The 14,757-nt window shown below is 36.7% G+C and overlaps 2 protein-coding genes across 2 annotated transcripts; both read left to right on the top strand.

Annotated features, from left to right (window-relative positions):
* Positions 1 to 2,247: 2,247 nt before the first annotated feature.
* LOC133240962 (putative olfactory receptor 8G3) lies at positions 2,248 to 3,425 on the top strand. The gene has a single exon (XM_061405938.1). It carries the CDS (start codon positions 2,472 to 2,474, stop codon positions 3,423 to 3,425), a length of 954 nt encoding a protein of 317 aa, XP_061261922.1. The 5' UTR covers positions 2,248 to 2,471.
* A 10,122-nt stretch (positions 3,426 to 13,547) lies between these two features.
* LOC133240964 (putative olfactory receptor 8G3) lies at positions 13,548 to 14,510 on the top strand. The gene has a single exon (XM_061405939.1). The coding sequence runs from the start codon at positions 13,572 to 13,574 to the stop codon at positions 14,508 to 14,510; it is 939 nt and encodes a 312-aa protein (XP_061261923.1). The 5' UTR covers positions 13,548 to 13,571.
* Positions 14,511 to 14,757: the final 247 nt, after the last annotated feature.

A 14,757-nucleotide genomic window follows, 5' to 3' on the forward strand; every position in this document is an offset into this window, starting at 1 on the left:
GAAATATATTTATGGGCACATAGAAAATTTTCTTATCAACTGGGTCTCCCACGGTTAAAGTCCCTAGCTAAAGGGTCTTTAAAATCAAGTACATTTTATAAGATAAAGGGAATAGAGTGAGAAGAGCTAAAGAAATTTGTTGAGTCAAAAATGAGAGCCTATTATGCTCTTTTGTGAAATAATTAAATCATGTCATACCTGTTGAAGCATTAAAAAGAAAACTTTTCTTGTCAGATGATGTGAATCTTGGAATGGCAAAGAATTTGTCTTGACTTTATTTGAAAACCATGGAAAATATTCATAATTTAAGAAGTTAATATTCAGTAAAAAAATTTCAAGCTCTATATTACCATATGTGTTAATGCAGAAAGGAGCAACAAGAAGATGTGCTAAAGAAAAGAAAACTTAAAACTCTGGCCATGATTAAAGAATAAAAATGTTGGTCAAATAAAGCATCTTATAGAGAGAAGCTGAATAGATTAACAATAAAATAACATTGACATTTTCTTAACAAGAGCCAGGGACAGGGCTAAGCTCCTTGTAAGAATCATTTTACTTAATTTTCACATAAAACAGATTTTTGCTTTTTCAGAGTTGGAGAGCACACCTGATTATCTCAAGATCATGTGGCAAGTATGGGATTCAGGGAGGTTTCAATGCACTAATTCTAACTTAGTATCAGGGATTATGTGTGTGTGTTTAGTCACTAAGTCATGTCCAACTCTTTGCGACCTCATAGACAATAGCCCGCCAGACTCCTCTGTCCATGGGATTCTCCAGGCAAGAATATTGGAGTGGGTTGCCATTTCCTACTTTAGGGGATCTTCCCAACACAGGGATCAAACCCAAGTCTCCTGTGTGTCCTGTATCACAAGCAGAGTCTTATAAAAATTATAAAACCATGAAACAGTGAAACTGAGATGTTAAAGATTAAACGTCAAGCATCAAGCATTTCTTGTTATTAACAATGCCTGCTAAGTAAGTAGTTATTCAGAATGAAATCAACATTTTGATTGTAAGATCTGAATATTTTGATGGTTGGAGTGTTTTATTGTGAAATGAAATATTTCTCCAACAGTTTCAAGCAGTTATTTTTCTCCACTCTATTGATGACATATAAAACAAGCCCAATAACTCTTAAATAAAGCAATATGTTGAACTATGAGATACCTGTCAGGTGTCATATGAGTTTTTATTTTTCTAGAAAAATATCCTCAGTTATTTCATCCATTCTAATATGGAAAATTTTTTATCATAGTTCTGAAATTTTCCAATTTTTTTCTCTCACATAAAGTATTGCATCTTGAACTGAACAGATTAATCCAACAATTGAGTTTTAACTAAGATTATGATTTTCCATTTTATAGAATCTAATCATTATCTGTACAAATGTAAACTGAAAGTAAGTTGATCTTTAAACAAAAAACACATCCCAAAGTTAACCAATACTAAATTTAAATTAAAATTTCTATTTGTATTTTGTTTGTGTTCTACTAATCCACATCTCTATCATCTTTGAATTCCATAAAGAACATCTGCAAAATACAGGATAATATTAATAAAAAAGACCAAAATAAATGAGACATAATATTTGTCCTCAAAAATGGATCTCATATTTAGGGGGAATATAAATAGTTTTCTCACCTCTTCCATCAACCTTGAAGTGCAAATTGCATGCAATAAACTTTGCACACTGATCCCCTGGTCACAGTGGTGGAATACATAACCTATACTGAGGTCATTATATTCTGACCCCCAAGATTATCAAAATTAGAATAAAGGAGGAAGGTTCCTGAGTCTGGAAAAGCTGCTGAGGTATAAGGATGATGTCTGCCACACAGTTATGTATCTGCCTCTGGGATCAAAGTCCAGGGAGAAGGAAGTTGGGACATTAAAGCTGTAGACATCAGGTGAAATGATAGTTTCCCATTCCTTCAAATATTTTGGGTTATGATTCTAGTAAGGAAAATAGCTGAAATTAATACAATTGTTTTTCATAGATTTATGAATCCTCTGTTAATTTATTAGAGAAAGCACACACTATTCTTACATATTCTGAGTGAAATAAAAATACCATGCCATTTTACATGAATATCATTAAGACATATGTACAGATTATGGGAATAAAGAAAAAGTCTTCAGAGGTCTCAGTAGTAATGTTCACCCTGATTTTAACAATCTACAATCAGTATTTTCTCTTAAAATCTTATGAAGTATCTTAATTATAAATTTCATGAAGAAGTTTGATTTTTTTTTTTTTCTGGTTCAACTACGATCATTGTCTCAGAGAAGCAGGAGAGAATTAGGAGACCTCTGCATCATGAGTCTCTTTTGATGAGACATCAAATAATGACCTTCCCAAATTACTCTCCCCAGCACCCACTCACATGTACACACAGACACTCACACACATGCACACATGGGCATAAAATCTCATTTTCTCTTTCAACTTAGAACTGATTGAGAACATAATGGACCCTGGAAATCATTCCTCAGTGACTGAGTTCATCCTCGCTGGACTCACAGAACAGCCACAACTCCAGCTGCCCCTTTTCCTCCTCTTCCTAGGAATCTATGTGGTCACGATGGTGGGGAACCTGGGCATGATCACACTGACTGGGCTCAGTTCTCACCTGCACACCCCCATGTACTATTTCCTCACCAACTTGTCCTTTATTGATCTCTGTCAGTCGACTGTCATTACCCCCAAAATGCTGGTGAGCTTCATGACAGAGAAGAATTTTATCTCCTATCCTGAATGCATGACTCAACTTTATTTCTTCATCATTTTTGCTATTTCAGAAAGTCACATGCTGGCTGTGATGGCATATGACCGCTATGTTGCCATCTGCAACCCCTTGCTTTACAACATCACCATGTCTTATTACATCTGCTTCTGCCTCACAGTGGGAGTTTATATTTTGGGCATCACTGGATCCACAATCCATACAGGATTTATGTTGAGACTCTTTTTCTGCAACACCAATATTATTAACCATTATTTCTGTGATCTCTTTCCACTCCTGGAGCTATCCTGTTCCAGCATCTATGTCAATGAATTATTGGTTATATTCTTAAGTGCATTTAACATTTTGATTCCTGCCTTAGTTATTCTTTCTTCCTACATCTTCATCCTCTCCAGCATCCTCCAAATCCACTCCAAGGAGGGCAGGTCCAAAGCCTTCAGCACCTGCAGCTCTCACATCTCAGCTGTTGCTATTTTCTATGGATCTACTGCATTCATGTACCTGCAGCCATCATCAGTCAGCTCCATGGACCAAGGGAAAGTGTCCTCTGTGTTTTATACCATCATTGTGCCCATGCTAAACCCCCTGATCTATAGCCTACGGAATAGGGATGTCAAATTTGCGCTGAAAAAAATTCTAGACTGTGCAAAACATGTAGGAACAGAGCCAATATCATGATCCATATCAGTCATGTAGACTGCTGAGGAATACCAATTCTTAATTATATAGAATATATTTAATAGAGAAACCTCTGTCCTTAATTTATCCTTTTGTAATAGGTATTAGTAACTTGTTTTCCAGTTAATATATTATTTGGACTCTGAGAGGTAAATACTTTGGAGATCAGGTCAGAACTAATAAGTAATAGAGGAGAGTATTTTAAATTAATAAAAATTCTAAGATGTTGCAGCTAATGTTCCCCAGCTATGAATCCATCAGGAGACCCATTCAAATTTGTATGTCTCTGTTGTTGTTCAGTCACTCAGTCATGTCTGACTCTTTGTAACCCCAAGGACCACAGCACACCAAGCTTACCTGTCCTTCACCAACTCCTGGAGTTAGTTCAAACTCATGTCCATAGAGTCAGCGATACCATCCGACTGTTGACCATCTCGTCCTCTGTCGTCCCCTTTTCCTCCTTACTTCAATCTTTCCCAGCATCAGGGTCTTTTCCAATGAGTTGGCTATTTGCCTCATGTGGCCAAAATATGTCTCCCTGAGTTTACTCCTGTTTTATTTTCATATTATGTTTCATTACATTAAATATTAGACCACCTTAGTATGAAGTTTAAAATTTCACCAGGTCTATAACTGTGATTTTGTAATATTTTTTGTTTACTTTTTTTTAAATTTAAATTTATTTATTTTAATTGGATGGGTTTTGTAATTTTTATATTCTAGTTTAAATTTCATTGAGTGGTAAAATGTTTTCTAAACTCAACATTCAAAAAACTAAGATCTTGGCATCTGGTGCCATTGCTTCATGGCAGTTAGATGGGGAACAAGTGGAAACAGTGACAGATTTTATTTCTTGGGCACCAAAATCCCGCAGTGACTTTAGCCACAAAATTAATAGATGCTTGCTCCTTGGAAGAAAAGCTATGACCAACCTAGACAGCAGCATATTAAAAAGCAGAGACATCACTTTGCTGACAGAGGTCCATATAGCCAAACTAGTTTTTCCAGTGGTCATGTTTCAATGTGAGAGTTGGACCATCAAGAAGGCTGAGCACTGAAGAATTGATGCTTTCAAATTGTGGTGCTGGAGCAGACTTTTGAGAGTCTCTTGGACAGCAAGGAGATCAAACCAGTCAATCCTAAAAGAAATCAGTCCTGAATATTCATTGGAAGGACTGGTGCTGAAGCTGAAGCTCCAATACTTTGGTCTCCTGTTGTGAAGATCTGACTCACTGGAAAAGATCCAGATGCTGGGAAAGATTGAGGGTAAGAGGAAAAGGGGGTGGCAGAGGATCAAATGGTTAGATAATACTACTAACTCAAGGGACATGAGTGAGCAAACTCCAGGAGATAGTGTAGGACAGGGAAGCCTATCATGCTATAGTCCATGGGGTCACAAAGAAATGGACACCACTTAGGGACTGAACAGGTTTTTCTCTGTTAACTCAGGTGGTAAACAATTTGCCTACAGTGCAAGAGACCCTGGTTTGATTCTGGGTCTGGAAGATCCTCTGGAGAAGGGATAGGCTACATACTACAGTATTCTTGGGCTTCCCTGGTGGCTCAGCTGGTAAAGAATCTGCCTGAAATGCGGGAGACCTAGGTTTGATCCCTGGATTGGGAAGATCCCCTGGAGAAGGGAAAGGCTACTTGCTCCAGTATTCTGGCCTGGAGAATTTCATGGAGTGTATAGTCCATGGGGTCGTGAAGAGTCGGACTTTCACTGAGAGATTTTCACTTTACTTTGACTTAGGGACTGAACATCAACAGACCTCATTAAGTGGTAAAAATGCCTTATAAGTAATTTTTCTAAATAATGGCTTAGAGAAAGAAGGAGGAAGGATGGAAAAGAGGTTGAAAATGAAGAAAGAGAAGAATGGAGGTGTTGGGCTGCAACCCCACAGGCCTACAGGCCTGTTCTTTCCCAGCTTGAAGATCAAAGAAAGAGCTCAAAGTTAGTATTAAAGACATCAATGGTTCAATGGATTTTACACTTCTGAAGCAAGATCCTGAAGGGACACCCCACCATGTGCAGCTCATGGATGGGCAGGGCATGGTGACTGTCTTCACTCTGGGGAGAGAGGGCTGGAGTGGGGGAGATTACAGGTTATAGGGGAATTGACCTCAGATAGCCTCATTAGTTACCACAGAAACCAGCAGAGGGACACATCTCTCACTGCCCCTAGGCAAAAAGAAACAACTAATAGCTGGGGCCTGGGGCGAGGACACCAGAAGGTCAGTCATGTGAGTAAGGAGTAGGTGTGGTCAGGCAGGGGATGTACAGAGAACAAGAGAACAACCAAATTGAGTGGCTGATTGTAAGGAAAGAAAAGAAATGAGAAGATAAAAGAAAAAAAAAAAGAAATTTCAAATTTCTTTCCCTGAAACATGCCACTACATGGCATGTATTTTGCCTCTTTTTTAAATATTTTGTGAGAAAACCTGTAAGAATTGTGTTGTTATTTCTTAAATGTAAAGATCAATGAAAGCATTTGAAAATGTACTATAGTTTACATTATGAACCACCATACAAATAATGTTATAAAGATTCTTCATGGGTGCATGCTCACTTGCTTCTGTCATGTTGGACTCTGACACCCTTTCAACTGTAGCCTGCCAGGCTTCTCTGTTCATGGAATTCTATAAGCAAGAATACTGGAATGGGTTGCTATGCCTTCCTTCAGGAATATTCCAGACACAGGGATCAAACCCATGTCTCTTATGTCTCCTGCATTGGCAGGCAGATTCTTTACCATTAGAGCCACCTTACTGTTGTTGCCTGGAACAACAGGCAACTCAGGTACTGTTGCCTGGAACAACAGGCAACTCAGGTACTGTTGCCTGGAAAATCCATGGATGGAGGAGCCTGGTGGGCTGCAGTCCATGGGGTTGCAAAGAGTCGGACATGACTGAGCGACTTCACTTTCACTTTTCCCTTTCACGTGTTGGAGAAGGAAATGGCAACCCACTCCAGTGTTCTTGCCTGGAGAATCCCAGGGACGAGGGAGCCTGGTGGGCTGCCATCTATGGGGTCGCACAGAGTCGACATGACTTTGAAGTGACTTAGCAGCATTGTTGTTGCTCAGTTGCTAAGTCGTCAGAAGACTCTTTGTGACCCAAAGGACTGCAGTATAACAGACTTCCCTGTCCTTTACTATCTCCCAGAGTTTGCTCAAACTCATGCCATCCAGCCATCTAATCATATGTTGCCCTCTTTTCATGTGACACCTGGGAAGCCCCAAATCTGCCTTTAAAAAGAATGTGTTTCATTTAATGTTCCTGCAAGCTATGAAAATATAGAAAGTGAAAGTGAAGTTGCTCAGTCGTGTGAAGTTGCTCACTCTTTGCGACCCCATGGACTGTAGCCTACCAGGCTCCCCTGTCCATGGGATTTTCCAGGCAAGAATACTGGAGTGGGTTGCCATTTCCTTCTCCAGGGCATCTTCCCCCCCAGGGATTGAAACCGGGTCTCCCACGTTGTAGGCAGACACTTTACTGTCTGAGCCACCAGGGAAGTCTATTCAAATTTATAAATCTTGATGAGATTGTCCTTATCCTTGCTGATTTTTTATTAGATTTTTTTGTCTTATAATTAACATTATTAATTCATTTCATTCTATTTTTACTATATTGAGATTTTATCAAGACTATATCAAAATACAGTTTTGTCAAGATTACATCAAGAACGTATATACTCATTCTAAAAATAAAGTCCTCCTATCAAAAGTTTTGAAAATTGCATATGCTGTGCACTGGTGAAACAAACACCTCAGTAATGATATGAAATATTTTTATCATTCTAAAAGGTTCTCTCAAGGCCTTTACCAGATATTCTCCCACACTCCACTGCAGTCTGGAAATGACCTCATTTCTACTCTGTAGATTATTAGTTCTACTTTTCTAGATTTCTAGACTCCCATATAAATGGAATTATACAGTAGGTACTCTTTTATGTTTGGCTCATTTTAGACAACTTGCCATTTTTAAGATTAGTCCATATTTCTGCTCGCATTTGTGATTTACTACTTTTATTAATAAATGTATTCCACCCTGTGCATACAAGTACATATCACAATTCATTTACCTATTCATTAGTTAAATATTTGGGCTGTTTCCATTGGGTTGTTAGAACCAAGTCTTCTATGCTCATTTTTGTACAAGTTTTAGTGTATACATATGTGTACATTTCTCTTGGGTAAATTACCAAGGAGTAGAGGTGCTAGGTTATAACATAAGTGTATACCTGACTTTCTAAAATTGCTGTACAGTTTTCCAAAGTGGTAGCTCTATATCCTCTCTAGAAGGTTCATATTGCCTCAAAGTTTTGCAATTGTAGGTTTTTGTTTGTCTGTTATTTACTTATGTATTTAATGCTAATTCAGTATAGGTATATGGTGGTTTGTCCCTATTGTTTACCTTTAGCTTTCATATCCTAATGAGTACTTATTTTATTGTTTTTTATGAACTTATTAACTATTCCTTTATCGTCTTCTATAATATATCTGTTCAGACAGTTTTTCTATTTTTCATTGGCTTGATAATCTTCATGTTATTGTCTTATCTGTATTGTTTACACATTTTCAATAACATTCCATGGTGGCTTGTTTTAATTTTCTAATGATGTCTTTTATTTTTTTTTATTTTTTCTTTTTACTAAGTAAAATTAATTTTTAATTTCCATAAAGAAAAGAAATCACAAGGAAGTACAAATTTTGAAGTATCTCTTCATAGGACAATGTGTAATCATTTTCTGTAGAGAGAATAAAAATATAATTCTGTTTTTCTTCCAGCAATGTTGATTGAATTTTCTTTTTACTGTCTTTATATTGCTAATAGTTTAGAACATTTTCTTTTGTCTTTTTCTTTTTTTTGAATTTAAATTTATTTATTTTAATTAGAGTCTTTTAAAGAATAGTTTTTAAGTTGGACAAAACAGAGTTTGTCAAAGTTATATGGTTAATCTGTGTTCTAAGAATTATCAAGCTACTCCAATATTTTTTATTTTCTTTAGTAACTTTTCCCCAGAAGTTGAATAGTTTAGCCTTCATGTTTATTTGTAAAATTCATTTCAAGTTCACCTTTTTTTCCCCCCTAAGTTCATCTTTATTTAGCCATTAAGTAGACATTTCAGATTTTCTGTTTCTTCTTTTCTTATTTTTAATCAAGTGAAATTCTTTTTAAATTTTACTTTGAGGCATGTAATCATAAAATAATCTATATACTATCAGAATAGGAGACTGCATATATGATTTTATATCCCTTAATTTGATGACTTTTTATAGCCTCTTACTTAAAGAAAAACAAAAGAGATGAATATTTTAAACATTATAATTGATGTTTGTATTTTGAGGTGTGTAATTACCACTTACTTTCTAATTAATACCATATTGTAACAACTATAACTAAACAATTATTATTATTGTTACTACTATTTTTCAGGGTGCTGTATACTGTGCTTAGTTGCTTAGTCATATCTCACTCTTTGCAACCCTATGGCCTGTAGCTTTCCAGGATCCTCTGTCCACAGGGATTCTCCAGGCAAGAATACTGGAGTGGATTGCCATGCCCTCCTCCAGGGGATCTTCCTGACCAGGGATCAAACCTGGGTCTCCCACATTGCAGGCAGATTCTTCACCATCTGAGCCATCAGAGAAGCCCTTCAGGTGCTATATCTCTGCTAAATAGATAATGAGGTTGCTGGTCCAAGTTTACCAGCAGTAAATGGTGGATCAGGAGATGTACAAAAGCACTTGGACTTTAAGCATATTCACTGAAGCATCATTTATACCTAGTCCCTCAAGCAAAATATCTCCAAAATGGTGAATAGTGTGTCAATTCAGGTACCACATTTGCATGAGTCTTTTGAATAAAGATATTAAATATAATTTTTATTTCCTAATAAATAAAACTATTTAATATTATAAAACTAAAATAGTCTTTAGAACACATGTATCTGTATCTTGTTCTTCAACATATCTTTTACAATTATTGGGGAAATTATTAGTCATCATCCTTCGATTTTAGATCTGTTAGGAATTTCTCACAGGGTTATGGCAATAGCTATAAGATGCTTTTAGTTAGTCCCAAGTTAAAATATCCAAGTACTTTTGTTTTAGTAATGTATCATCATATATTGGCACCCCACTCCACTACTCTTGCCTGGAAAATCCCATGGATGGAGGAGACTGGTGGGCTGTAGTCCATGGGGTTGCTACCAGTCTGACATGACTGTGACTTCACTTTCACTTTTCACTTTCATGCATTGGAGAAGGAAATGGCAGCCCACTCCAGTGTTCTTGCCTGGAGAATCCCAGGGATGGCGGAGCCTCGTGGGCTGCCGTCTATGGGGTCGCACAGAGTCGGACACGATTGAAGTGACTTAGCAGCAGCAGCAGCAGCAGCATATATAAATACAGTTAGTATTATATATGAAAACAGAAATTTCAAATCTTACATATAAAGTTTGTTTCCCTCAATTTTCTATTTTCCCCTTGTGAAAAACCACTTTAAGACATTACTTTAGTGTATGTCTTTATAATTTCATGAAATTTTGAACTTTTAATTAGTTTGACATGAAATTTAGTGGGCTCTAACAAGATCTATTACTTCCTTGTTTACGATAAATAACCTAACAAGAAAAAATAACCAAAGCTATGTGACACTGTTCAACACTTGAGAGCCAATAGGGAAAGAGGGAAATTCTAATTATTTGTTTTCCCAGGAGCCACAGTTGTGGGGTAAGATTCTAGTGGGAGATAATTAATCATTGTTTGTTCCTCATCATCACTTAGCATTGATACCCAGAGTATAAAATCCTCATCTATCAACTAACTTTTGCAGAGGGCCATCAGCTTCATCAGAGATCGATTAGTGACACAAAATTATTATCACAGACGCTTTTAGGCATGACCCTCAACACCAAAGAGTCCTGCAAGGTTGGTACTCATAACTATCCGCTGGCATCATCAGAATCATTTTTGCCTTCAGATAAGTATAGGAGAAAATCGCAATTGAGAATTTTTAAGGAGGAAGTGTCTTAAACCCAGTCCTAACTTTTTAAATGTTAGATCTCTAGCTCCCTCCTTGTGCACTAACAGATACAGGTAGCTATTTTTTCTATCTCTTCCTGTCCTCACTCGAATAGTCAACTCCCAAACAAGTAATATTTTACCACCTACCTTTCCCCTGTTGAAGAAATTCAACACACTTTGTTTACTCACTTCAACTCTGGCACGTCTGAGAGCTTCATTCACTTTTGTGGAGTCTATGTTAACTTTTCACAAAATTTTCAATCATTTTATTAAAATATCATATTTATCAGTACTTTCTGCATGGAAGGCACTGTTTTGAGTTACTCATCAGGTACAGAAGAAAAACTAGTAAATAACTAAATTAATAGAGATTAAAGTACATGCTAAATGTGACATAAGAAATGTATTCTTGGACACATAGAAAATGTTCTTATTAACTGTGTCTTGCACTTTTTAAGGACCTTGATTACAGTGCCTTTACTATTAAATAGGTTTCACAGGATAAGGGGGTAGACTGAGAAAAGCTAAAGGAATTTGATGAATTAAAAATGAGAGCCTACTATGCTTTTTTGTGAAATAAATTATGATAGCTGTTCCAACATTAATAAGAAAATATTTCTTTAGCTGTCAGACATTATAAATCTTTGAATGACAAAGAAATTGATGTGAACTTATTTAGTCACTATGGAAATTATTGATAGTTTAGGAAGCTAATATTCAGTAAAAATCTTCAAATATGTATTACCATATGTGTTAATGTAAAAGAGGCAAGCAGAAGGTGTGCTAAGGAGAAGAAAATTTAAAACATTGGCCATCATTCAGGAATGAAAATGTTGGTTAAACAAAAGATATATTGGAAAGAAACAATATATCAAAAGTAAAATAACAATATTTTCTTACTAAGATCCACTTAATTTTCACATGAAAGAGATATTAGTATTTTTGTTTTTTCAGAGAACTGGACAGTAGATGTAATTAACCCAAGGTCATAGGGCAAGTATGGAATTGATATGAAGTTTTAATCCATTACTATCTTAGTATCAGAACCTATAATAATTATAAATTCATTAAACATTGAAATTGGAAGAGATGTAATAGACTATTTAATCCTACCAGCCATCAAGTCCTTATGTCATTAACAATATATCTGCTAAGTAACTAGTTATTCAGGCTGAAAGCAAAACTTTGACTAAGACTTAGTTATGTCTGAGAGTTGGAATACTCATTTCAGTCTGAACCCAAATATTTCACCTGTAATTTCAAGCAGTTAGTTTTACTTCAGTCTCTTGATGGTATATACAATGACACCAATATGTCTTAAGTAAAGCAATATTTTGGGCCATGAGTTAACTGTCCTATGCTACATGAATTTTTGCTTCACTCCAAAACTATCTTCAGTTTTTTTCAGACATTCTAAAATGACAGATTTCTAGATCATTTTTCTGAAACTGTCTAGTTTTTCTGTTACATTAAGTATTGTATGTCAGATTGAACATAGTAATCCAACTACTGTTTCAGTTTTAAGTAAGAATATAAATTTCCATTTCCTAGAATCTGCTCATCTTCTTTGCAAATGTAAACTAAACATATATTGGTCTCTTAAAAAAAATCACACAATTGACCAATATTACCCAAAATTGCATTTAAACTAAAATTCTTAATTGTATTTTGCATGCACTCTACTTACCTACATCTCTACCATCTTTGAATTCTATACAGAGCACACGCAAAATACATGATTGCACACACACACACACACACACACACACACAGACCAGCATAGAATCTTCTGTTTGCCTTTAAAAACCTTTCTTATATTTTTGGAATATGAATATTTTTCTCACCTCTACCATTGCCATGAAGTTCAAATTGCATTGATCAATCTGACTATACTGCCACCCTGGTCACAGTGATGGAATACCTGCCCTACTTTTAGGAACCTGTCCTGGTTCCTGAGATTATCTAGGGCTTCCCAGATATTGCTAGTGGTAAATAACCAGCTTGCTAATGCAGGTAGACATAAGAGAGTAGAGGGTTTGATCCCTGGGTTGGGAAGATCCCCTGCAGGAAGGCAGACAACCCACTCCAGTATTCTTGCCTGTAGAATCCCATGGACAGAGGAACCTGGTGGGCTATGGTCCAGAGGGTTGCAAAGACACGATTGAAGCAACTTAGCTTGCACACACACATGCAAAAGATTATCTAAATTAGAACAAGAGAAGATGACTTCTGGAGTTTGAAAAGCTATTGAGATATAAGCATGATGTCTGCCAATAAATTATGTTTCTGCTCTCTGGAGTCATGGTCTGGGGAGAAGGAAGCTACCATATTAAACAGCAACCCTCAGGTGGTAGTGTTCCAGTGCTTCAGATATTTTGAAGTGGGATTCTAGTAAGGAAAGCAGCTGAGACTAATACAATTAAAAGTAATAAAGTTACTTTTCAAAGATTTATGAATCTTCTGTATTAACTACAGGAGACGTGTACTCCTATCACTTATTGTGAGTGAAATGAATATTATGCCATTTGACATGCATATGTTAATATACACATATAGAATATGGAAGGAAAGAAAAGTACTTAGAAATGGAAGTGTGTGCTTAGTGCTTAGTCACTCAGTTGTGTCCGACTCTTTGTGATCCCATGAGCTGTAGCTTCCAGGCTCCTCAGTCCATGGGATTCTACAGACCAGAATACTGGAGTGGTTGCCATTCCCTTCTCCAGATCATCCCAACCCAGGAATTGAACACACATCTCATGCATTGCAGGCAGACTCACTTGAGCTACCACAGAAGCCCATTCTGATGATTTTCAAAATTCAGAAATTGGGGTTGCCTCTGATAAAGTTATGAAGTGCTTGAATTATAAAGTTTGTAGAGTTTATATTTCCTTCTCTGATTCAACCAGGATCATTTTATTTTTGTCCCAGAGAAACAAGAGAGACTTGAGAAATCCCAGAAGAGATTGTGAATCTCTTCTGAGAAGGGATCAAATAGTGATCTCCATAGAATTACTCTCCCCTATAACACATACACATGTGCATACACATGCATGAACATACCCACACTAAAGTATGGTGATTTTCTTTTATAAACTTAGAACGGACTGAGAAGATAATGGATCCTGGAAATCACTCCTTAGTGACTGAGTTCATCCTTTCTGGTCTCACAGAACAGCCACACCTCCAGCTGCTCTTTTTCTTCCTCTTCCTAGGAATCTATGTGGTCACAGCGGTGGGGAACTTGGGCATGATCACACTGATTGGGCTCAGTTCTCACCTGCACACCCCAATGTATTACTTCCTCATCAACCTGTCCTTTATCGACTTCTGTCATTCCACTGTCATAACCCCCAAAATGCTGGTGAGTTTTGTGACAGAGAAGAATATTATCTCTTACACTGAATGCATGACTCAGCTCTATTTCTTCATCATTTTTATCATTGCAGAGGGTTACATGTTGGCTGTAATGGCATTTGACCGCTATGTTGCCATCTGTAACCCCTTGCTTTATAATGTCATCATGTCTTACCACATCTGCTTCCGCCTCACAGTGGGAGTTTATATTTTGGGCTTCATCGGGTCTACAATCCATACAGGCTTTATGTTGAGAGTCTTTTTCTGCAAGAACAAGATGGTTAACCATTATTTCTGTGATCTTTTTCCACTCTTGGAGCTATCTTGTTCTAGCACCTACATCAACAAATTATTGGTTCTAGTCTTGAGTGCATTTAACATTGTGATACCTTCCTTAACCATCCTTGCTTCCTACATCTTCATTCTCTCCAGCATCCTCCAAATCCACTCCATTGAGGGCAGGTCCAAAGCCTTCAGCACATGTAGCTCTCACATTTCAGCTGTTGCTGTTTTTTCTGGATCTGCAACATTTACATACCTACAGCCATCATCTGTGAGCTCCATGGATCAAGGAAAAGTGTCCTCTGTGTTTTATACCTGCATTGTACCTATGCTGAATCCTCTGATTTACAGTCTGCGTAACAAGGATGTCAAACTTGCCCTGAAAAAATTCTGGAGATTGAAAAATGTGTATGAATAGAATCACTATCATGATGACACAGAAGTCCTTTTGCTCCCTGACATATAATATGTATTGAGTTTATTGATTTGGGAAACTTAGTGACATATAAAAAATATATATCCAAAATTCTACCTCAGTCCTCTTCTTCAACATATATTAAAGTCATTATATATAAAATCAGAAACTGTGATTATGAATAATATTCTAAAAACCCTTGAGGGTTAAAGGAGTCTTAGTTTTATTTGCAATGATAATGCCAAGAACA

Source organism: Bos javanicus, chromosome 29 (assembly GCF_032452875.1).
Source record: "Bos javanicus breed banteng chromosome 29, ARS-OSU_banteng_1.0, whole genome shotgun sequence".
NCBI lineage: Eukaryota > Metazoa > Chordata > Mammalia > Artiodactyla > Bovidae > Bos > Bos javanicus.